General features: G+C 36.9%; 1 protein-coding gene and 1 long non-coding RNA gene across 2 annotated transcripts in view; one reads left to right on the forward strand and one right to left on the reverse strand.

Annotated features, from left to right (window-relative positions):
• Window positions 1-24,755, forward strand: part of LOC138374654 (transmembrane protease serine 11F) — a 63,723-nt gene extending 38,968 nt beyond the window's left edge. Inside the window, exons 4-10 of the mRNA XM_069457695.1 lie at window positions 976-1,040; window positions 2,651-2,814; window positions 6,452-6,490; window positions 7,664-7,865; window positions 11,336-11,595; window positions 13,553-13,695; window positions 23,886-24,755. Coding sequence (XP_069313796.1) covers window positions 976-1,040; window positions 2,651-2,814; window positions 6,452-6,490; window positions 7,664-7,865; window positions 11,336-11,595; window positions 13,553-13,695; window positions 23,886-24,044 — 1,032 coding nt within the window. The 3' untranslated portion in view covers window positions 24,045-24,755. The remainder of the gene's footprint in view (window positions 1-975; window positions 1,041-2,650; window positions 2,815-6,451; window positions 6,491-7,663; window positions 7,866-11,335; window positions 11,596-13,552; window positions 13,696-23,885) is intronic.
• On the reverse strand, window positions 11,529-23,375 carry LOC138374655 (uncharacterized). Its single transcript, XR_011231392.1, has 3 exons — window positions 23,265-23,375; window positions 20,577-20,691; window positions 11,529-11,733 (listed from the first exon to the last, which is right to left on the reverse strand). It is a non-coding gene; the product is annotated as an uncharacterized lncRNA (long non-coding RNA).
• Window positions 24,756-25,112: the final 357 nt, after the last annotated feature.

Below are 25,112 nucleotides of genomic sequence, written 5' to 3' on the forward strand. Positions count from 1 at the left end.
AGGAGATGATTTGAGACCACAGCAGTAGGATTGGAGCAAGGGAAGAATGGATTTAATATATAGGAGGTAAAGTCTACTGGGCATTGTTGCTAGTTTAGAGGAATCGGGAAAGGGAGGAAGCTTGTTGGAGAAGAAGACAATTCTCCATCTTCCCAGTGGATATAGTAATCGGGCGCTAAGTGGACCTCATGTAAACTTACGTGGCCCTGTAGTTCCTGACTTCTGGCTCCGTCCAGTGCTTTTTTGCCTATAAGAAAGTGCCTCAATTGTCAGCCGGGTTTCCTTTTGGGAATCAGGATCCTTTAGAAAATCAGTTTACTGAACATCTAAAATCCTTTAATGGCTCAGACTGGCACAGCTGAGTAATGAAATGCTGATGGTATGGCGAAACTTATTCCCAGCCCTGCTGCCAGTGGTAAGATCCTGCATGACAGAGAGAGATGACTAACAGGTGAGGGAGGGGGTCAGAGTCACACGACAGATGTTGTTACAAGTTCTGTCAAATGGCTTAGTAATGGCATGATCATTTAAAAAATCAACGAGTTGGTATCAGTAGATGCCAGATCCCGGAATGAATACAACAAATGCTGGGCTTTCTTAGAAATAAGGATGTTACCTTAAAAAGTAGCCCATACTTTAATTCATTTGACAATGATTAAAACTAACATCATCAATAATTTATTATTATAGATACCAGACAAGGTGTAACATACGTAAAATAATTTCATTTGATTTTCAAATCAACTCTGAGGCAGATATTGTTGTTATCCCATTTTACAGAGGCTTACCAAAATTCAACAATTTTGTTATGATCGATTCTACAAATATTGGAACCCAGGTTTAGTCTTATCACTGTGAATAAACCAGTTTACATGGCTGAGAATAAACTGAGAAACCTTGTGTTTGGCCCAAGTCTCTAGATAAGACAAGGAGTAACATTTTTCTTAAAACTAACACTTTTTTTTTTAAAATCAGATGTCTAGGATATTTCGACGTTCTGGAGGGGGTCGATTTATCAAATCACATGTTACCAGAATAAGGTATGTAAACTTGGTTTGTAACTTCAAACCAATACTGTTAAGATGAGTTATTTGGTTAACATAATTGCTCAGCTACCTGAGAGAATCTTTGCAACAACACAAAGATTTCATAAATCCTGAACAGCCCAGGTTATACTACCTAATCATTTCTCAGGCACAATAGGAAGACATAAAGTGCTCTATGATAAGAAATTCTCAGTTATTAGATAGAAAAAAGAGGAAAAAAACATAGAGGAGGGATGGTGCTGCTAATATCCTCCTCTTAAGCTAGGAACTAAGTAAAATTTATGTCTTTTTAATTTTCCTCATTTTAAGTCTACCCAACTATTAGACTACAACTTTCTCTGCAGCAAGGTTTTTCTTTAATGTGAGTGAATTTTTGTTATTTTTAAATGCCTTTTCATTTTGATGTTTTGGTGAAAGGTAATAAACATAAATGAAACATGGAGTTATCAAAGACTATGTTGAATATGTTTTTTATGTGATGTCTATAAGGCTGAGATTCCATAGTGAAATATACAGTTGTAACCTTTGTTTGCTTCACTTCTTGGGGGGTAAATATAAATATGGTTAAATGATTAAGAAGCCCATGTCTTGTCTTTCCCTCTTGCCCTTCTTTCTTTCATTTCTTTTTTACTTTTTCTTTCCCTTTTTTTCTTTCTTCCCTCCTTCCTTCTTTCATTTTCTTCCTTCTTTCCTTCCTTTTTTCTCTTTTATCTTTCAAATTAAATTCATTCTCAAAAGGTTAGTTGAGGCTTTCTAGCCCTATACATGACAATATAAATTTATGTATTTGAACTGTTTATGAAATGATTTTTTATAACTGCTTTCTCTAATCATTCTTTCATTAACTGACCACCAAACCTCAAAATATCAGTGTTTTAATACAGCAAAGGTTTATTTCATTTCCATGATACAAACCAAAGAGAAGTGGGTGCAAGGGTGTGGCTGCTGGTGGGACTGTGGAATGGAATTGCCCATGGGATCTTGTGCATTTGCTTGGCAGACAATGAAAAAGCAAAAGCAAAGAAAATGCTATGGGAGGTCTTATTAGGAACCAGGCCTGGAAATGGGAGGGCATCATTTCTGCCTGCATCCCATTGGCCAGAATTCATTAGAGAGTTTCAATAAACTTCAAAAGAGGCTAGGAAATGAACTCTAGCTCTGTACTCAGGAGGCAAAGGAAACTGGGTTTGGTAAACGAAAGTATTGTCTCTGTCATACCCCTACTGAAGAATAATTATATTCACTTCAACTTTTGCTCAAAATGCCTTAAAAAGTAAGTCTTTTAAGTGCACATAAAGCATGATTTTATAAGCATATCTTCCTGCAAATCCCTCTAAACTGTGAGCTAAGTAAGATCAGCAAACAATTTTTTTCAGGTATATCTTATCCAATATTTCTAGCTTGTTGCCTCTGTTTTTTCTTGAGTGCTTCCAACACTTTCTGATCATTATACTCTCTATTCCCTTTACCTAGAGATAATTTAAAAATCTGGTATGCACATATATCGTACATTATGTTTCTTTAAATTTAATGCAAATCTTAATAGGTAAAAGTAGTTAATGATTAAAGAAATGTCATTATTTATCTGCTTTTTTGCTCTTCAGTCCAGATGAACAAGGTGTAAACATTCTTGTGGTGCTAATGTTTCGATACCCATCTACCGACAGTGTTGAACAAACCAAGAAAAGAATTGAAAAGATTTTTTATCAAAGTTTGAAGATTAAACAATTGCCTTTGACCATAAGTAAACCATCATTTAGACTCACACGTAAGTCATTTTTTGCTTGTTTGTTACCATTTTTGTGATTTCCTGATCTCATAATTCCCTTCACTTTTCATAAGGATTTGGTCATTATATTCTTCCATTTTAAGAATACACCACTGATAAACATACATCAATGTAGAATAAAACCAAAATAAAAACTCACCATGAGGCAAAATTTAGCACTGGCAAATGTTTTTCCTATTTTACTAGGGCTTTTAATAATGTTTCTAAAATTTTTCCCATATAGTATGATGTTGGATCCTCACAAAAGCACCAAAGGGTAGGTATTATTTTCACTATTTTTATAGGTAAGGAAGCTGAGACTCAAGGAAGATGGGAGACATGGGATTAACAAACCTTGGGGCTAGAACTAGACATAGTGTTATGACTCACAGAGCTCTGTACAGACCAATTCTGGGGGTTAGCTTTTGCAGTGTCAGAGAAACAACATATTTATGAAGGTCTACCCCTGCAGAAAGAACTAGTGACATCAACTGTAAGAGGTTCTCTAGCTTATTTCCAACTTTATTTTTTTTTTTTTTCTGAGACAGAGTCTCACTTTATTGCCTGGGCTAGAGTGCCATGGCGTCAGCCTAGCTCACAGCAACCTCAAACTCCTGGGCTCAAGTGATCCTCCTGCCTCAGCTTCCCAAGTAGCTGGGACTACAGGCATGCACCACCATGCCTGGCTAATTTTATATATATATATACATACATATATATATATATATATACACACACACACACACACACACACACACATTTTTTTTTAGTTGTCCAGATAATTTCTTTCTATTTTTAGTAGAGATGGGGTCTGGCTCTTGCTCAGGCTGGTCTCGAACTCCTGAGCTCAAACGATCCACCCGCTTCGGCCTCCCAGAGTGCTAGGATTACAGGCGTGAGCCACCGTGCCCGGCCTATTTCCAACTTTTAAAACTAGTGTTCATTTATTTCCTTATTTATTGCTCACAAACCTAAATCAGGACTAAGTTCTTGTTTTGTTTCCCTCCTGAGTTAGGAAAAAAGGAAGTTCAAAAAGTTTATGAAACTTAAAATATTTTATTTAAAAAGACACTTGCACTTGAATGTTTATAGCAGCACAATTCATAATCGCAAAGATATGGAAACAACCCAAGTTCCCATCAATACATGACTGGATTCATAAAATGTGGTATATGTATACCATGGAGTATTAGCCATAAAAAATTGGTAAACTATTAATAATTACCTTTTGTAACAACCTGGATGGAACTGGAGACCATCCTCCTAAATGAAGTATCTCAAGAATGGAAAAACAAACACCACATGTATTCACTATTAAATTGGAATTAAATGATCAATACTCAGTGTACCTATGGTAGTAAAATTCAATGGAAATTAAGCAGGTGGAAGGAAAGGGGAGGAAATGGATAAATTCACACCTAACAGGTACAATGCACACTATCTGGGTGATGGACACACTTATAACTTTGATTCTCTGTGCAGGTGAGAGATGTAAGAAAAAAGCAAAAAGGGAAAAAGATAAGGTTGACTCAAACTGTACAAAAGTAATTCGTGTAACCAAAATGTTTGTACCCCAGTAATATGTTGAAACAAAACAAAACAAAACAAAACTACCTTACAGCTAGCTGGAATCCAAGCCAAGAGGAATTTCCATTTTTATGTGCTTCAAATGAGATTTTAAGGGTCAAGGACAGGAACTGTGTTGTATTATTTTCTTACCCCTTCCTCAAACACTAGCACACATCACTTATGTGATAAGTATTCCAGCTCTGTTCATTGCTTCTCATTACGTATTTCCAAATTTAGTTATTTCTGATTTAATACCAAAAAAAGCACGGAGAGTAGGGGGTTTGCCCTTTGGCAAAAGTCTTTTCTTCTCCCAATAGCCATGTATTGAGGAAACAGATTGTCTAAAGTTAATTTCTTTGTTGTTAGAAATCAGGAAAACCCTTTAAATACATTTTGATATACAATCCCCACAAATATTAGTGATAACGTTTTCATGAAGTAATTAGAAATAATGAAGAGTATCATATCTGCCTTCATTGTTAATCAATTATATTCCAAAGTTAAAACATAATATTTTCCAGTATTCTATAAATGGACATATAAAATTTAATCTCAACTCCTAACAATATAACTATCTCAAGTCATAACCATATATCCTAAAGTAAAATATCCATCATAAAAATGGCATTACATTATGTTTACTGAGTTATTAAAATTGTAGAGTTCCTTATTCTGAGTTAAAATGAATGTGAATGAGTAAGTGTGAAGGGAAAAGGACTTTGCAGAAGGGAAGCATAAGTGGAGTGAGAGTGTGTGTATGGGCAGGGCCTCTGGGCTGGCTGCGTGTGAAAGACCTTCAAGCCTTCTGCCTGAGTCACAACCTTGCAAGGCAGTCACCCCGAGGGAGCAGCCCCAGTGAGAGAAGGTTATCAACCAGCATTGACTAAATTCCCATTCTGTTAGACAAGGGCCTTGAAATCGGGCCATGTAAAGGAAAATGAAAATCTCAGGACCACCCCCAACTCTTTATGCAAAGGGAAAGGTCAAGTCTGGAGGCGGAGTCATGCAACATCGCCTTCCAGATAAATAACTGTTACTAACATTCTGCATTAGCCAGATCGCCATGGAAAGGTAAAAGGGCTCAGGCATCTACAATGACTGCCCCCACAGATCATTCCCAAGGAAACTCTTCACTGGCCTCTCATAAACAATGACATGCTGATCATAGCTTTAGGTCTGCTGTCTAACTCTACCTCCTAAAACTAAAGTCTGTTCAATTCCACACTGATAATGTTGATTCCAAGCTTTACCTTCCCAGGTGCAGAACAGAGACAAGATGAGATCAATCATTCTTCCACCTACCCAGGGACATCTGCATAATTGGTTCTTCCTTTATTCCCTTTTTCTCCTTAAACATTTACCTTATGTAAAATGCAGATGCCCAGGATCTCGCAAGATTGTAACCATTTGCCTCACTGTGCATCCCCCTCCTCCTTTTTCTTTCTGGATGCCCTGTCCCCTTAAACACGGAAGCTACCAAATTCTTCCCCAGAAAAAACAGTCAGAGATGCTGTCTGTGCTTGTGTTTTTCCTGGGTTTGTCCCCAAACTTTGACTTTATACCCCTCCATTGATTGAGATCTTTGCCTCAGTAACTTATTTTGTGTTGTTAGCACTGAGGGGTCTGTGACGTCGGTAGCTTCTTGGAGCTGCCCTTTCACACTGGCCGTTGGGAACATGCCTGAAGCACAGACACCAGAGAACACCAGTTGTGACAGAAATCGGTGGTGGTTCCCTGGTATTATAGTGGAGCCCCCTAGAAAGCAGTGAGGGATATTTACACTTATTCATTCTTTCCTAATTTCCTATTTTCTTTTTCCTTTTCCTAAGCAAAATCAGAAAACAAAATGGTCTCTGATTTTCAGTGCAATTATAAAATTTAAAACAAAAATCAAATCTAACCAAAGTAAAGGGTTATTTATGTATTACTTGGTTATGAAAAATCTTTTGCCCTCTTGAAAGATGTGTGCCTTGGATAATTAACATTTCTATTAACTACCATTTGACCAGAAAAGATGAAAATGGAAATATATTCTTCTGCCAACTAATTTATGTTTTGTTCATTTCAGCTATTGACGGCAAAAAGATGAGAAATCTTCTCAATAGCCGTAAGTTCCAAAACACACAATTTGCTCTATTTCACGTAAAAATAATGAATGGAAGCCACAGAAGAGTTAGAAGTACAATTTACTAAGCTGCTTTTTTGGCTCATTTTATATCTTTCTAAATCACTCAGTCCTTTTATTATTTTTAACATTTAAAGTATTTAAATTTATAAATGTGTACCAGATGCAATTTTAAGTTGTATGACCTATAGGATGTGGTAAAAAAAAAAAAAAAAAAAAAACCCACATTGTGTTCTAAATATTATACTATTAATTCTCTTTCAATAATGCTTTAATGTTCTCTCACAATTCAAGAGAATGTTGTAAGCTGGCTACTAGTTAGACTTTTTCTTGCTCATATTTTTAGTTTTCTTGCATTTTTATTGAAATATACGTACATTTTCTGCCTCCTCCCACCCTGAACTCCACATTCCAGCTTTGGTATATATTTCAGGTATGCTGTGGACAAATATGTACCCATTAAAAATATCGTAAAGTCATTTTCAAGTCTCTTTTAAGGTTAATTTGAACTCTAATCAATTGCAGGTTTGATATCAGGGAATAACTTTTTTAAACTAGTCTTTAAAATTTCAGAAGAACAAAAAGCTCAATATTGTTTAAGACTTAAAATACAGGGCTTTGAGAAAACAATGAGTTGATTCTCTTCAGTTATGTCAAAGGCAATTCATGACCTACTTTCAATATCGGGCTCTCTGTCAGTAGTATTAATAAGAATACCACTGGCTTTGGTGTGGATCCTCCCAATTTTATATCTCACTCTGTCACTTACCAGTGGGGTGACCTCCAGCAGTGTTTTCTCTCCAAGTCCTCATCTAAAAAGTATGTTGCTATAAATACAGCTAAAACACTTATCAGAGGATCTATACATTTTTGATGTTCTATGAATTATCTATCTATTTATCTGTATATGCTTTATAGAAAGACAGAAGTTAATGTCTACACTGAATGCCTTGAAATGTTAGTAAATATTTCATCTGAACCTCAGTTGGATCAGTAAGATCCATATAAAATAACCTCAAAGGCTGAATGCTATGCATGGGTTAAAAAGTCACAGGGAAAAAGGGACTGTCTAAGCATCTACACCCAATACAAATCAGGATTTGCTTTTTTTCCTTCTTTTCAGTGAAAACAAATTAACATGTATTTCTGTGACAGGCTGTGGGATAAGGATGACATCTTCAAACATGCCATTACCAGCATCCTCTTCTACTGAAAGGATTGTCCAAGGACGGGAAACAGCTATGGAGGGGGAGTGGCCGTGGCAGGCCAGCCTCCAGCTCGTAGAGGCCGGCCATCAGTGTGGGGCCAGCCTCATCAGCAACACGTGGCTGCTCACAGCAGCCCACTGCTTCCGGAAGTAAGTTCACCAGGGCTGTTGTGAGCCTCCTTTTCTCAGTCTTCACTTGCCATCGATCCAGTGCATAGGATGAGTTCAGTTATCGCCAGTTTATCCTCTGCTCCGTTCAGGGTGGACCCTTCTCTGTCCTCTAAATGCATCGTGCTATGTGCCTGATCCGTGATCCTTGGCTTGTGCCATAGTTCTTATCATCTATTTTTCTATATCATCTTGACCTGAATGCTACCTTTCCTGCTATATCGTAGTTATTTTAGTGTAAAGACTAAATATTATACACATAACAAGTTTAATCTCTTATACATACTCAAGAAGAAAAATAGCTACTTCTGTTCTCTTTTTTCCAATTAATCCCTTTAATCTCCCACTGTCAGCATCAGCATCGCTTTAAAAATAAGGAAAGGATCATAGGTGTCCCCTCTGGAAGGTCTCCTTTCTCTGCATTATCTAAGAACCCCGGCAGGCACATATGGTCCAGAGAGGTGTGAGGAAGACGGAAGAGACCTGCTGCCTTGTCTCACTGCCCTCACAGTATTGAAGACTGGCCATGTACAACCCAGCAGGAGTTCTCTGCTTGGGCTTTCTAGGTTGTGGCTCTTAAAACTTAGCTGTGTGAGTTCACAGACACAGACATACACAGGTACCCTGTTGCCCCAGGAGGTCAGGGACATACGATCTTTCTTCCCTGGGTTTTTACCATCAGAGTACAGAAAGCTTTTCCTTTTAAACTCTCAAAAGACAAAAACTCTGAACAAAGTCCCTTTTGCCTGGCCAGCGGCACTACTTATGCACTCTTCTAAGGGAGCCCATCCTTGGTGATTCTAGAAGGTTCAGTTATTATCCTTTCAAGGGTAACATCCCAAATGGTTCCAAAATACTTATATCATTCTTTATGGGGTAAAGGTATAATGAGAATGACCCAATGGATTTAAGGCGATTGTCACTTCCTCACTAGAGAAGAGAGAGAGGACTCGCTTATACATATTTATAACTCCCAGAGTGACTAATATCATGCCTTAGAGGTAAACTTGGGTCATGCTAACTTGTTAAAGCTTTCTGATTTTTTCACATTCACAGTGCTCCAGTCTTTGCACTTCTGTTTTTGTAAGAGTGTCATCCACTTTAGGTTACAACTGATCTGTTTGTGTAAATTAAAAATAAATAAACCTAGAATGTCAACTTAATATTTAGTGAAGAATATAAGCTATGGTGATTCAAATACTTGTTTCAGCAGGTCCAGGGCAGTCTGTGTACTAACAGATCTACATGGGAATTGATCATTGAGCTTGATAAAGTAGAGATTACCAGTGACCTTGATAAGAGAAAGTCCAGTGGTATTATAGGAATGGGAATGGGTTCAAGAAAAAATGGAAGGAGGTTTGGATGTCTAAGTCTAAAACCAGTAAGTCTAAAAACCACTTTGAAGGAGTTTTTACACGAAAGGGAACAGATATTTGATAACTGAGGGCTCAACTTCAAAAGTTGAGCAACCAAAAGAAGGATTTTAAAAAATATGGGAGACATATTATAGCATATTTTATGCTGATGATAATAACCCAAAACACTTGAGTAAGGTAATAACCATGGAGAAAAAGCGTTCAATTTTTCATGTAATTGTACAATGTGTTATTTTGTGAGGGAAAAATATAGGATACTTTGAGGACAATATTGCAGCTATCCCAATAATTTTTAAATTTTTGTAAGTGTTTTTTTTCCCTGCAGAAATACTGCATTTTAAAAAATCATGTTTAAGACAAATCTTAGCACCTTTATGTCCATGAAAAATGATCCCAGTCTTTGTGCAACAGTGTGGGTTGCAAAAAAGTCCTCGACAAGATGTCAGGTGACCTGGGACCTCTCCTTTTGACACTAACCAGCTGTACATTAATATATCACTCATCTGGGCAAGTCACTAAACTTCTGAACCTTAGGGTCCCTATCCACAAAACATGTTGAATTCAGCCTCTCACATGAGGCTTCCTCTCTCACTGACAATACATAAAGGAATGGGATAATCCTATTTTTTCAACCCAGTTAATTAGTGAAATCCTTAAGGCCTGGAGTCATATATGTCTCCCAGAATTCTAGTATCTAGAGTCTAGTTGTCAAATGAATGCTTCAGTCCTAAGATTTCTGCTTTGATTAAAATTTTCCCTTGACGTGTAAATAAGTAAAACAGATGAGAGCAGAGCCCCATCTCTTCTCGCTGAGCTCTGCCTGCTCACTCCTAGGGCAGTGCAGAGTACTGTGAAAACCACTGATATTTCAGGTTTTTTACTACACATAAAAGTTGGTGATTCACCAACAAAGGAATCCCACATGAAAGAGGAAATACCCTTTTTGAATTATCCTCTGTGTGATTTCCTTCCACATATTTTTTTTTTTTTTTACTCAAACAATTTCAAGTTTCTGTGTTTCCAATCATTCTTTTTTTTTTTTTTTTTTTTTGAGACAGAGTCTCACTCTTTTGCCCTGGCTAGAGTGCCGTGGTGTCAGCCTAGCTCACAGCAACCTCAAATTCCTGGGCTCAAGCGATCCTCCTGCCTCAGCCTCCTGAGTAGCTGGGACTACATGCATGCGCCACCATGCCCAGCTAATTTTTTCTATATATTTTTAGTTGTCCAGATAATTTCTATTTTTTTTTTTTTTTTTAGTAGAGGCAGGGTCTTGTTCTTGCTCAGGCTAGTCTCGAACTCCTGAGCTGAAACCATCCGCCCGCCTCGGCCTCCCAGAGTGCTAGGATTACAGGCGTGAGCCACCACGTCCGGCCTCCAATCTTTCTTGATAGGGATAATTTTAAAAAGAAGGAATTGGACTTTGGAGGAGAATGCGGAGGTACAGTGATAATAGCACTCGATGGAATTTGCCTGGGATATAAACCTGCTGGCAGAGAAAAGCATCTCTGTGAAGGGAGACCTGCAAGTCCACTAAGTGGGACTGACCAGGCCAGAGCAAAGGGTGGCAGGAGCATGAATTCGAGTTAGGGCTGCTCAGCCCTTGAACATCAGGGAGGGGTATGGGAATAGGGTGGAGAAACAACCCTGTGTAGACATGAGGTTTGCAAAACAGGCAAATACACTTTACCTCAAAGATCACAGTAAAACCCAGTAAACAAGAGCCAACAAGTGAGTCATAAAATAAGCAAGGATTTGATACAGAGGGGAAATGCCTCTTAGTACACATATTACCCGAAACAAATCAAAATTAGTTTCTACACAGTTCAGTTAGAGACGAAAGAGAACCTGAAGAGTTGCTAACAAGCAAGGAATTTAAAAATTAGAAATTAAACATACTAATTAATTATACGCAATTAATTATAGGAACTCTTTTTCCCATAAAGTCAACAACTGCAAATTCTCTCACTAAAGAAATTTTTCAGGAGCATAATCCCAATAGATGGGGAGAAATATGGTCTCAATCTTTTTTAATAATAAAGTTAAGCATAACAAATCTTATGCTTAAATTTTTTGCAGAAATAAAGACCCAAATAAGTGGATTGCTACTTTTGGTACAACCATTACACCACCCGCGGTGAAACGAAATGTGGGGAAAATTATCATTCATGAAAATTATCACAGAGACACAAATGAAAATGACATTGCTTTGGCTCAGCTGACTGCCCGAGTTGAGTTTTCAAACATAGCCCAGAGAGTTTGCCTCCCAGATTCCTCTATGAAGTTGCCACCTAAAACAAGCGTATTTGTCACAGGCTTTGGATCCATTGTAGATGACGGTGAGTAGTGTCAACCGAATTTTCTTAGCACAAAAATGGCTTGAGATGGAACAAGCTGTTTTGAAGAATCCTTCTTAAGCTTTTCATAAAAGTACTGGTGATGTTTCCAAGGTGTGTGGCCCTGAGCAGAACAGGGAGCTCTGGATGAAAAGGTAAAAGAAATCAGGTCTCTGTCTCTGCATTCACAACTGGAGCAGTACTGAAAAGAGGGAGAGACTCATATGGAAGAAAAGAACAGACTGAACAGGTGATGTAAGAAGGGACAAAATACTATGAAAGTGCAAGGGAGTAACTAATTACAAATTGTATGCTTCCTGGATGTAACTACTTCTGGTCAGCATATACTTTAAATCACAATCAGAATGATAGCTTTTTTCTTTATCTCAATCATTCTTCATTTTATGAGAATTTTTAATGGTCATAAACATGAAAATGGGTTGTGAATGGTTTGAGAATTTTAATTTTGGTTAGTTAATAGAATCTGTATTTTTCTTCCTTCATTTCACCTGCTCAGGTGTTAAAAGACATCAAATGTAAGAATTGTTAAACTGAAGCCTGGAACTTAAGATTTCTTGGTACTGGCTCACTCTGCTCTATAGAGGGAGATTAAATGGTTTCAAGTGAGAAAAGACATTTTATAAAAAAGACACCTGCGCTGGAATGTTTGTAGCAGCACAATTCACAATTGCAAAGATGCAGAACAACCCAAGTGTCCATAAATACATGAGTGGATCAATAAAATATGGTGTGTATATATATACCATGGAGCCACTCAAAAAAAAAAAAAAAATGGTGAACTGATACCTCTTGTATTAACCTGAATGGAACTAGAGACCATTCTTCTAAAATTGTCACAAGAATGGAAAAATAAACATCACATGTACTTACCATTAAATTGGAACTAATCAATCAACATTTAAGTGCACATATGGAAATAACACTCATTAGAAATCAAGGAGGTGGGAGGGAGAGGAGGAGATGGGTAAATTCACATCTAACAGGTATAGTGCACACTATCTGGGTGATGGGCACACTTACAACTTTGACTCAAATGGTACAGAAGCAATTTATGTAACAAAAACATTTGTGCCCCTGTAATATTCTGAAATTAAAAAAAATAGTTAAGGTTCTATCAAGGATATCTGAAGAAACTAGACATGCTAATATATATCTTAATCTACCTTTTTTTTTTTTGACAGCCTTCTATTATGTGAAAAATTTGCCAAATGCTCCATGCATATCCAACTTGGGTTTGTGAGAAGTTCTTAAAAGTCTCTTTTCATCTTCTTTTCCCTACTGCTAGCTGTTGGCTACTCACCAACAGTTTCAACCAGGAGCCCTAAACTCCTTCCCTTCCTGTGCTCAACTGAGCAGTATCCTCTCCTCCTGCCCCTGTTCTGTGTTGGCATCAAATCTCTGGCATGTACTGGGCATCCATTCTGCCTCCCATGCTGTGAGACAACCCTAAGGAACACACTGCAGAGTAGCATAGAGCGAATGGATCTGTGCAGCTGTGTCCTTGCTTCTATTTGAATACTCTTGGGATATCAATGAACTTCCATGGGCCACAGAAAATATAGCAGTTGGACAAAATCAGTGTGATGAATCCCTACGAGAATCAAATGAAAACTATGGACCCTCTCCTCATAAAAAATAAATGTGTATGTATACATATACATGTGTGTGCATGTATATATATATATATATATATATGAATATTTCACATATAGTTTTAGGGCTTTCAGTAGCCCTGAAAGATCCAAAAATATGATATAATACTGGGGCATATATATTTGTGGTTCCTTGTGACAAAGAAAATAAAATTAGGTGATAACTAATGTTAATTAAATAATCTTGGGCTTTTGCTCCTAGGAATATACAATTTATATGTCTTCCATGTTTTAGATACTGTTGTGTTTGAAGAACATATTTATTTTTTTGTCTCTTTGTGTAATAGGACCTACACAAAATAAACTTCGGCAAGCCAGGGTAGAAACCATAGGCACTGATGTATGTAACAGAAAGGATGTGTACGATGGCCTGATAACTCCAGGAATGTTATGTGCTGGATTCATGGAAGGAAAAGTAGATGCATGTAAGGTAAGTCCAAAGTCAACAGACCTCAGAATTTATTCCTCCTGTCTAACTGAAGCTTTGTACCCTTGACGAGCAAGGCAACTCCCCATACCCTCAGTCCCTGCCCCAACCAATACCTCCCAGCCTTTGGTAACCATCATTTTACTCTACTTCCATGAATTCAACTTTTCTTTTAGATTCTACATATAAGTAAGATCATGTGGTATTTCTTTCTGTGCTTGCCTTATTTCACTTAGCATAATGTCCTCTGGATTTACTCAGGTTGCCCTGAACAACAGCATTCCATTTCTTTTTTAAGGCTGAATACTATCCCATTTTGTATATATACCACATTTTCTTTGTCCATTCATATCTTGATGGACACTTAGATTGTTCCCAAAACTTGGCTATCGTGAATAATGTTGCAGTGAACTTGGTAATGCAGGTATCACTTCAACATATTGATTTCAGTTCCTTTGGATATATGTCCAGAAATGGGATTGCCAGTAGTTTTATTTTTAGTTTTTTTAGGAACCACCATACTGTTTTCCATAATAGCTGTACTAATTTACATTCCTACTAAGAGTGTACAAGGGTTCTCTTTTCTCCACAACCTCAATGAAACATTTTATCTTTAATCTTTTTGATAAAAGCCATTCTAATAGGAGTGAAGTGGTATCTCATTGTAGTTTTAATTTGCATTTTCTGAATGATTAGTGATAAATGCTGAGCATTTTTTTGTGAGCCTGATGGTCACTTGTATGTCTTCTTTTGAGAAATGTCCTTTGCCCATTTTTTAAATCAGGTTATTTGTTTTCTTGCTGTTGTTTTGACTTCCTGATATATTTTCGATATTAATCTCTTAGCAAATGTATGGTTCACAAACATGTTTTTTTTTCCAGTCTGTGTGTTGTCTCTTAACTTTGTTAATGATTCATTTTGCTGTTCAGAAGCTTTCAGTTTTATGCAATCCTATTTGTCTATTTTTGCTTTGGTTGCCTGAGTTTTAAGGTCATATCCAAAAAAAACCATTGCTCAGACCAACATTGTGGAGCTTTCCCCCTTTGCTTTCTTCTAGTAGTTTTATAGTTTCAGGTCATATGTTTAAGTCTTTAATCCATTTTGAGTTTATTTTTGTGCACAGTGTAAGATAAGGGTCTAATTTCATTCTTCTGATATAGATAACCAGTTTTCCCAGCACCATTTATTGAATAGACACTCGTTTCCTCATTGTGTGTTCTTGACATCTTTGTTAAAAATCAATTGACCATAAATGTGTGTGTTTATTTCTAAGCTTTCTGTCCTGTCCATTGGTTGATGTCTCTCTTATTATGCCAGTGGCATGCTATTTTGATTATAATTGCTTTATAATATATTTTGAAATCAGGTAGTATGATGCCCCCAGCTTTTTTTTTTTTTTTTTTGCTCAAAATTGTTTTGACTATTTAGAGTCTTTTTTTGCTTCCAATGAATTTAAAGATAGTTTTTTATCTTTCCATGAAAAAAGACAGTAGAATTTTGATAGGGATTGCATTGACTCTGTCGATCATTTGGGATAGTATGGACATTTTAACAATATTCTTTCAATCCATGAGTGTGGAATATCTTTCCATGTATTTGTGTTTTATCCAGTTTCTTCCATGAGTGTTTTACAGTTTTCAATATACAAGTCTTTCCCCTCAGTTAAATTTATGTCCAAGTGTTTTGCTTTGTTGTTACTATCATAAATGAGGTTGTTTTCTTAATTTCCTTTTCATATGGCTCACTACTAGTTTATAGAAATGTTATTAATTTTTTATCTTATAATTTTACTGAATTCGTTTATCAGTTCTAACAGTTTTTTTGGTAGAGTCTTTAGGGTTTTCTATATATAAGATTAGATTTTCAGCAGAGACAATTTTACTTCTTTCTTTCCTATGATGATGCCTTTTATTTATTTTTCTTGCCTAATTTCTCTGACAAGGACTTCCAGAAGTGTGTTGAAGAGAAGTGGTGAAAGTGGACATTTTTGTCTTTTTCCTGACCTTAGGGGGAAAGATTTTAACTTTTCACTGTTGAGTATAATGTTGGCCAAGAATTGTTATGTTGAGGTAACTTCCCTCTATACCTATTGTGTTGACAGTTTTTATCCTGAAAGGGTGTTTTGATCTGTTGAGATAATCATAGGGTTTTTAACCTTCATTTTTTTAATGTGGTAAATCACATTTGTTGATTTATATATATTGAGCCATTCTTGCATCTTAATAATAAATCCCTCTTGATTATGGTAAATGTTTCTTTTAATCTGTTTTTAGTTGAATTTTCAAGTATTTTGTTAAGGATTTTTGCATCTATGTTCATTAGGGATATTGGCCTGTAGTTTTCTTTTCTTGTATTGTCCTCATCTGGCTTTAGTATCAGGCTAATGCTGCCTTGTAAGATGAGTTTGGGAGTATTCCCTCTTCTTCAGTTTTTTGAAGAGTTTTAGAAGGATTTTTATTAGTTGTTCTTTTGACGTGTGGTAGAATTCAACTGTGAATCCATTCACTCCTGGGATTTTCTTTGATGGGAGACTTTTTATTTCTGATCCCATCTTCTTACTAATTATTGGTCTTGTTAAGGTTTTCTCTTTCTTCATGGTTCAGTCTTGGTAGGTTGTATGTGTCTAAGAATTTACCCATTTCTTCCAGAGTAACCAATTTCTTTCCATATAATTGTTCATAGTAGTTTCTTATAATCCTTTATATTTTGGTGGTGTCAGTTGTAATGTCTCCACTTTCACTTCTGATGTTATTTATCTGAGTCTTCTTTGTCAGTCTAGCTAAAAGTTTATTGATTTTTTTTTTTTTGCTCTTTCAAAAAGTTAATGATTAGTATTATTGTTTTTCTATTGTTTTTCTAGTCTCTATTTCATTTGTTTCTGCTCTGCTCTTTATTATTTTGTTCCTTCTAATTTTGCACTTAGTTGGTTCTTTTTTTCTAGTTCTTCAAGGTATAATGTAAGATTATTTGAGATCTTTCTTAATTTTGATACAGGCATTTATTGCTATAAATTTGCCTTTTAGAACTTCTTTTGCTGCATCCCATAAGTTTGGTATGTTGTGTTTCCATTTTCATTTGTTTTAAGGAATTTTTTTGTTTGTTTCTTCTGTCAGCCATTGGCTGTTTTAAAACGTGCTATTTTTGACTTCTCGTTTTATGCCATTGTGATCAGAAAAGATACTTCATATGATTTCAATCCTCTTAAATTTATTAAGAATTGTTATGTGTTCTAACATATGGCTATCCTGAAGGATGTTTAATGTGCCCCTGGTAAGTATATTTTGTTTCTGTTGAATGGAATATTCTGTATGTCTGCTAGATCCATTTGATTTAAAGTGTAATTAAAGTCTAGTGTTTCCTTATTGAGTTTCCATCTAGATGATCTTTTCATTATTGAAAGTGGGATCTTGAGGTCCCCTACTATTAACGTACTGCAGTCCATCTCTCTCCTCAGATAATTTAACAATTTCTTTATGTATTTAAGTGCTCCAATGTTGGATATGTATATATATTCACAATTGTGTCCTCTTGGTGACTTGACCCCTTTATCATTATATAATGCCCTTCTTTGTCTCTTTTTATGATTTTTCACTTAAAACCTATTCTATCTGATATTATAAGTATAGCTACCCCTACTATCTTCAGGTTTCCATTTGTGTGGAATCTTTTTTCTTCTCTTCACTTTCAATCTATATGTGTGCTTACCAGTAAAGTGAGTTTCTTTTAGGCATCACATGGTTGGATCTTGTTTTTTTAACCCATTTTGTCACTCTAGGTTTTTTGATTGGAAAATTTAATGTACTTAAATTTAAGGTAATTATTGATAAAGATTTGCTCCTGTAATTGTGCAATTTGTATTCTAGTTGTGTTGTAGATCCTTTATTTCTTTCTTCCTTTCTTGTGGTTTGGTTTGATGGTTTTATATGGTGGTCTGCTTTGAATCTTTCTTTTTATATTTTATACATTTACTATGAATTTGCTTTATGGGTTACCATAATGTTTATATAAAATATCTTATACTTAAGACTGGCTATCTTAAGCTGATAACAATCTAACTTTAGTGGCAGACAAAACTCCACACTTTCACTTCCTCCTTCTGTTACAATTTCAATGCTAAGATTGGCCCTTTTTTTGTAATTTGTGTCCCTTAATAATTTATTGTAGTGAGAATTATTTTTAATAGTTTTGTCTTTTAACCTTCATAGTAAAGATAAAATTGCTTCATATACCACCCTTACAGTATTAGAGTACTCTGAATACAACTATGTATTACTTATACCATTGAGATTTTTAGTTTGGCATTTTTACATTATTGGCCAGCAGCCTTTTGTTTCAGCTTGAATAACTAACTCCCTTTAGTAATTCCCATAGAGTAGGCATAGTGATAATGAACTCCCTTGGTTTTTGTTTATCTGAGAGTTTTTATTTCTCCCTCATTTCAAAGGACAATTTTATCAGGTAAAGTATTCTAGGTTGGCAATTCCCCACAAACACCCCCACTTCAGCACTTTGAATATATCATCTCACTCGCTCCTGGCCTGCAGGGCTTCTGCTGAGAAATTTGCTGAAAGCCACATCAGGACTTCATTGAATGTGATATGTTTCTTATCTCTTACTGCCTTCAGTATTCATTTTTGTCTTTGGTTTTTGATAATTTGATTATGATATATCTTGTTGAACTCCTTTTGGGATTGAATTTGATTGGAGACCTCTAAACTTCCTGTACCTGGCTGTTATCTTCTATCCCCAGATGTGGGAAAATTTCAGGAACTATTTTCTTAAATATGCTTTCTACGTCTTATTCTCACTCTTCTCCTTTAGAACTCGTATTATGCTAGTTTGCATCTATTGATGGCATTTCATAATGCCCACAGTCACTTTCTTCATGTTTTTAAATTCTTATTTTTCCTGTTTGCTCCTCTGACCAGATGATTTAAAATGTCCTGTCCTTGAGTTCACTGAATCTTTGTTCTCCTTGCTCAAGTATCCTGTTGAAGCCTTCTATTGAATTTCATAGTTCGATTATTATATTCTTTATCTCTAGGACTTTGGTTTTTAAAAAATTTTTATTTCAAAATATTAAGGAAGTACAAATTTTTGTTACATGAATAAGCTCTATAATGCTGGGGCCACAGCTTTCAGTATGCCTGCCACCACACACCACATTTTTCCTTATCCACTCATGTTTTGATGGGCACTTAGGTTGATTCCATATCTTTGCAATTGTGAATCATGCCGCAATAAACATTGCGTAGATATCATAGTGGGATTGCTGGATCAAATGGTAGCTGTACATTTATTTTTTAAAGAACCTATGTACTGTTTCCCATAGAGGTTGTATTAGTTTGCAGCCCTACCAACAGTATATAAGTGTTCTTTTTTTCTCTGCATCCATGCCAGCATTTGTTGTTCCTGGACTTTTTAATAATGGCCATTCTGACAGGGGTAACATGGTATCTCTTTTAGTTTTAATTTGCATTTCCCTGACTAGTGATAGCAGTCGTAGCTATATGGTTTTATTTCTGGATTCTATATTCTGTAGGTGGGCATCTACTTGCAACTTTGAATCCTCTCCTTTAGAGCAGTGTGTCAGCTGCTTCTAATCCATCATCTTGACCCCTTCCCATTTAGTTTTTTTTAATTTCTTTGTCAAACTCCATATTTTGTTCATGAATTGTTTTCTAAATTTCATGTAATCTTTTATCTGTATTTTCTTATAGTTCTCTAAACTTTTGTAAGAAGGTTATTTTGAATTATTTATCAGTTATTTTATAGATCTCCATTTCTTTAGGGTCCATTGTTGCAGCATTATTAGTTTCTTTTGTAATGTTGTATTTCTCTGATTTTTCATAATCCTTCTGTCCTTGCATTGGTGCCTGCACATTTAAGGAAATGACTACCCCTTTCAGCCTTTGCTGGTACTCTTTGGCAGTTGTAGACCTTCACTGAGATTCTGGTTGGACCCCTGGATTAGGTATACATTGGTGTTATGTTCTCTAGTTGGGTTGTTACTTCTACTCTGGAGTCAAGTGGAACTGCTACCTGTGCTCTGCAATCTGATAAAACCATTGGCTGAACTTTGCAGTAAAGTAGAGCTGTTAGCTGGGCCCTATGATCAGAGTTACTGATTGTCTCCCTGCCTGGCCAGTACTGCAGTTTGGGATCTGTAGTTGGGCAGGGCTATTTGCTGGGCTCCAAGACTAGGCGAGGTCGTTGGGATCATTCTTAACCACTTGGGGTGAGCATGGCCAGAAGCTGTGCATCACAGATGTGTGTGGACTTGGGTTTGCTTCTCATCCTAGGGTATCCTTAAGCAGAGTACCAATCTTGATAGAATTAGCAATAGCAGTTCAGATACTGGGGTTGAGTGGGACCAGATGCTCCCCTCAGCAGATATTTGCTGACCTACTCTGGCCTCCCAGCTTGGTGAGGGCTTAAGGACAACCCCAGGGTTTTGCTGGGTTGATTGTCACCTCGTCCCTGGAAGGATTAAGGAGATCACTGGGGCTGGGGTGGAAAAGTCATCCAGGGGTTCAAGCTCGGGAGATCTGTCAACCATGTTTCCTGTAGAACAATGCTGTTGGTTAGCCACTCAGATTGTGTCCCTCCACTGGGTGGAACTCAGAACTATCATCAAGATCTGCATACTGGTTACACCTCTGTTCTTTGTTTCTAACTGAGCCTAGGTGGTCAAGCCCTGCCGATACCCCCCATGTTTCCTGTGGGACAAGATAAGGGTCCCAGAATGCTGGCAAAGCTGAATGTCTGCCCCAAACTTTCTTCTCCCTCTGTAAAAACCATGAGTCCTGCAAAATCCTCTCTGTGCAGCACTGGACCAGGTTTGTGAAGGGTAGATGTTATCAAAGTAAAACCACTCAACTTACCCTTCTCCTGTGGCTATTCTCAGTTCTGTGGTCCAAGGGGATGCTCAGCCTCACTCCCAAGTTCTGGAATATTCACAAGGGTATTCTTGTCTGTGAACAGTTGCTAGTTGGATTTCTGTGGGGAAGAGTAGAGCTGGAGAATTCCCACTCCACCGTCCTGTTGGTGCCACTCAGATCCATTACTTTTTAAACAATTTTGCTTATACTCAGTTTACTTGTTGCTCTTTATTTCTAGTATTTTTATCTGACGATATCCCAAACCTGGAAGATACATCTTTCTCTCTCTCTCTTTGCTTGAACCTAGGTGGTTAAATATTCCTGGAGAAAATATCCTAACAAAACAAATTGTTTCCATTAGAGGTTCTGGATAATAAATCTGACAATCTTTTTCTGGTTTTTTTTTGTTTGCTTTTTTTTTTTTTTTTCCCAAATTGTCCATTTTTAAACAATTTTTAGCACTTCCCTTAACTTGCAATTTTTCCTACCCTTACACTCAGCCAATAAGTCTGTTTAACAATTTTCAAAGAAAAATAGAAATCATTCTTCCCAACACCAAGCATGCAACCCTGCCTTCATCTGGATTCTCTTCTTTCACCTTCAGCTCAGATCTCAACAGAGAAGTTGCCTCTTCTCTAAAGCTAATTCCTCTTCCTCTATTCTCCTGTTCTCATTGGTGTTTTAAGGAAGTTTACATTAGCAATAATTTCCTTTCTCTATTTTTATAGTTAATATTTATTTTGCAAATGGATCCTTCCCTATTCGAATGTATCAAATTAGGGGAGAAAAAGCTCTTTCTTGTTTTCTTTAACCTGAATGCCTCAAGCTGGCATCTTCTCTTATAGCTTTATTATCAAATATTTGCAAAAAATTCTATACCCATTATCTCAATTTTCTCATTTGCCCTTAATTCCTCAAACCATTTCAATATTGTTTCTACCCTATTATATCACCGAAATAGCTTTTTAAGTTTTCCAGTGATTCACCAATGACATACATGTTTTTAAAATCAAACAAATGTTTGATTCTATTCCTTTTTGATCTCTTAGCAGCATGTAATATTGCTTACTACTTCCCTTTCTTTCTTTCTTTCTTTCTTTCTTTTTTTTTTTTTTTGAGACAGAGTCTCGCTCTGTTGCCCAGGCTAGAGTGAGTGCCGTGGCATCAGCCTAACTCACAGCAACCTCAAACTCCTGGGCTCAAGCGATCCTACTGCCTCAGCCTCCCATGTAGCTGGGACTACAGGCATGCACCACCATGCCCGGCTAATTTTTTCTATATATATTTTTAGTTGGCGAGATAATTTCTTTCTATTTTTAGTAGAGACGGGGTCTCGCTCTTGCTCAGGCTGGTCTCGAACTCCTGACCTCCAGCGATCCACCCGCCTCGGCCTCCCAGAGTGCTAGGATTACAGGCGTGAGCCACCGCGCCCGGCCTCCCTTTCTTGAAATATTATCTTTACCTGGCTTGTAATGAGTTTCAGCCCACATCTCTGTGTGTTCCTTTTCTGTCTCCTCTTCAGGTTCATTCTTTTAATCTCTGCCATTAAAGGTAGATCTTTTCTGTGACCGTTCCTCTTTGTACTCTATACGTTCTCCCTGGAGAATCTAAATTTCTTTAATACTTTTGGTCTCTTTGCAGATGTTTCAAAAGTTTATACTTTCAGCCCCATGTCCCCTAATCTCCAGACTCATATATCCAACTTTTGCTTGCTAACTCCACTTGGATAGTTCAAAGGCATATCAAATTCAAAATACTACGTCCGTTTCTGTTCTTATTCATCTACCCACCCAACCTGATCATCTTCCTGTGTTTTTTACCTGCATTGAATTTCATCCCCTTTCATTCTGTTAAACAAGCCCGAAGGCTAGAACCAGCCATTCTCTTTTCTTTTCCCATATCCCATCAATTATCTAATCCCATGGATTTTTTCTTCTTAAATACCTCTCTTTAGCCATTTCTCCATTGCCCTCTTCCCCTTATCTCTCATCCTCCATTGCTCCCTCCTTCCACCAGACAACTATACTATTAATAGCAATCTTATTTCCTCATGTTCACTCTTATGCTCCTTTACTGCATTAGTCAAATGAAAGCCAGAATGATTTCTAACAAGATGTTAATTTAATCACTTCAAATTCCTATTGAAAACACCTTTAGTGGCTTACCTTTGGTCTTAAGATAAAAAACAAAATCTCCTACACAAGACCCCCGGGGCTCCACAGGGACTAGTCTGTCCTTAGCTCTCCTTAGCTCATCCCATAGCACTTGTCGCCCTTGCATATGCCATACTCCCTTCATGCCACAGAGCATTTGTAACACTGTTCCCTCTGCCTCCAACACATTTCATCTCCACTTTCCTTGGAGGGGTTAACTCCTCTTCCTTCAGATATCAGCTCAATTGCACTTATCAGAGGAAACTTTGCTCTCATATTTTACTATTACCAGTGAAATTTCACTATTGTGTGTTCATATAGGACTTATCACAGTGGTAATTTTGCATTTATGGGTTTATTTAATATTTTTTTTAACCTAAACTTCAAGTTCTTTGAGCATGAGGACCTTTCATTTGGTCACCATTGTATCCCCAGTACAAATCAAAATGCTTGTGACACATAATGGGAACTCGGTAAATAGTTGATAAATAAACAAATGAGTGCAGTGGAAGAGGCACAGAAAAGTTAAGTGTCTTACCTGACGTCACACAGCCAGTAATGAATAGAGCTGGATCTGAAGCCCAGTCAGTTCAACTGCTAAGCGCACACTTTTAACCTCTGCTTGTGTATCTGTTTATTTACTGAACCTTCCTTGTTGCAAAGAAATTTAAAGGACCTTATATACAATTCAGCAAGAAAACATAAATTACAACTAGGTGAGTAAAAGAAAAGGAGACCATGAGTAGGTTCATAAAATACAATCGAGCTAACAAAATTCAGAAGAGATCATTGAAATTTTCCCCCTAGGCCCACAAATACCAATCTCATATTTAACATTTTATATGCATTATCAAATCATGTATAAAGTATCTAATCAAAATAGAAAAAAATAAAATATAGGGATGCTAAACCATAAATAATGTAACTATTCCATATGAATGAATGTTAGCCTTTCTAAAAAAAGAAAACCCAATGCACTTTAAAACTTGGCACCAACTTCTAACTCAATTAAGAGAACAATGATATACTCTATTTATAGTCTGGCTGTGTGGTCTATGTACCAATTTCCATTTTTTTAATGTGAAAGAGAGATGATTACAATGACCTTCCTACTGAATTAGAGTTAACAGTTTCAAATATGCATTTGTTTTTATTCCAGGGTGATTCTGGTGGACCTCTGGTTTACGATAATCATGACATCTGGTACATTGTAGGTATAGTAAGTTGGGGACAATCATGTGCTCTTCCCAAAAAACCTGGAGTCTACACGAGGGTGGCTAAATATCGAGACTGGATTGCCTCAAAGACTGGTATCTAGTGTGCATTGTCCATGAGTTACATTCATGGCACATGGAGCTGAAACTGTTGCATATTGTGTATTATTTATATTCATGTGGTTTGGATAAGTGCTTTTGCTCAGATGTCAACAAACCCTTCAAACCCAGCCAAATCTAGTACCATGAGGTGGCCTTTGTGTATATATGGCCAAACTCTCTCTCTTCCATGAGAGAAGAAACAGCACCAATTCCTCACTCACCATGGAAACTGCCTGTGATTCTTCTTAATGAAGTGAATACTTACTGGTGCTTTCCCTCAATGGAAGACAGGAACATCATTTCCCACAGGATATCAAGAGCTACCAGTGTTGCCAAAATCTAACCTCAATAATACCTGGAGTACCTGGGCTTCTTCTAGTGAAAAATCCAAGAACAATCTTCTCTGAGGATTCAGGGCCTTCAACATTCTGGAACTGCTGAATGGACATTCAATGGCCAGAATGTAGAAGCATGGCGTTTGCAATATAACTTGAACTCTAACCTGGGTTTATAGGTAATAATACAGACATTATCATTAGCCACAAGATGTGACATTTGAAAACCGTTTCAACGTATGAAAACTTGGTATTACCACTGTGTTGTACACTCAAGCACTGGCTTCAGGAAGCAGGTTGTGTTAAGAAGCATTTCTGAATTTATTATTTATCAACACTTTAGCATCTGGACATAAATTATAGTCAGCCTAGAGAGGAGAAAAAGAAGACTCATGGAAGCATTTTTCCATGAGTACAAAGAAGATAAAAAGAAGGGTATGAAGGCTAGCAGAGCTGGTTTCAAATGATGAGCAATAGGACAGATGCTCTGATTTTTGGTGGAATGAGCTGTCCAGTTACTTATTTAAAAATACTTATATCAGCATATGGTAACTATTATAGTACTTTCAGAAGTCTTCAGCTCTCTGAGAGGTCAGATGTCTATCAGAATTTCAGGTTGGAAGAGCTGATTTGAATAAAACACAGTGCCTAGCATATACCAGGCACTAAATAAATGTTTGCTATGTGGAATTCATTGCTTTAGCAAGCTTTAAGATAAATAAATTCAATTCTGTC

The sequence above is a fragment of the Eulemur rufifrons genome, chromosome 24 (genome assembly GCF_041146395.1).
Source record: "Eulemur rufifrons isolate Redbay chromosome 24, OSU_ERuf_1, whole genome shotgun sequence".
Taxonomy (NCBI): Eukaryota; Metazoa; Chordata; class Mammalia; order Primates; family Lemuridae; genus Eulemur; species Eulemur rufifrons.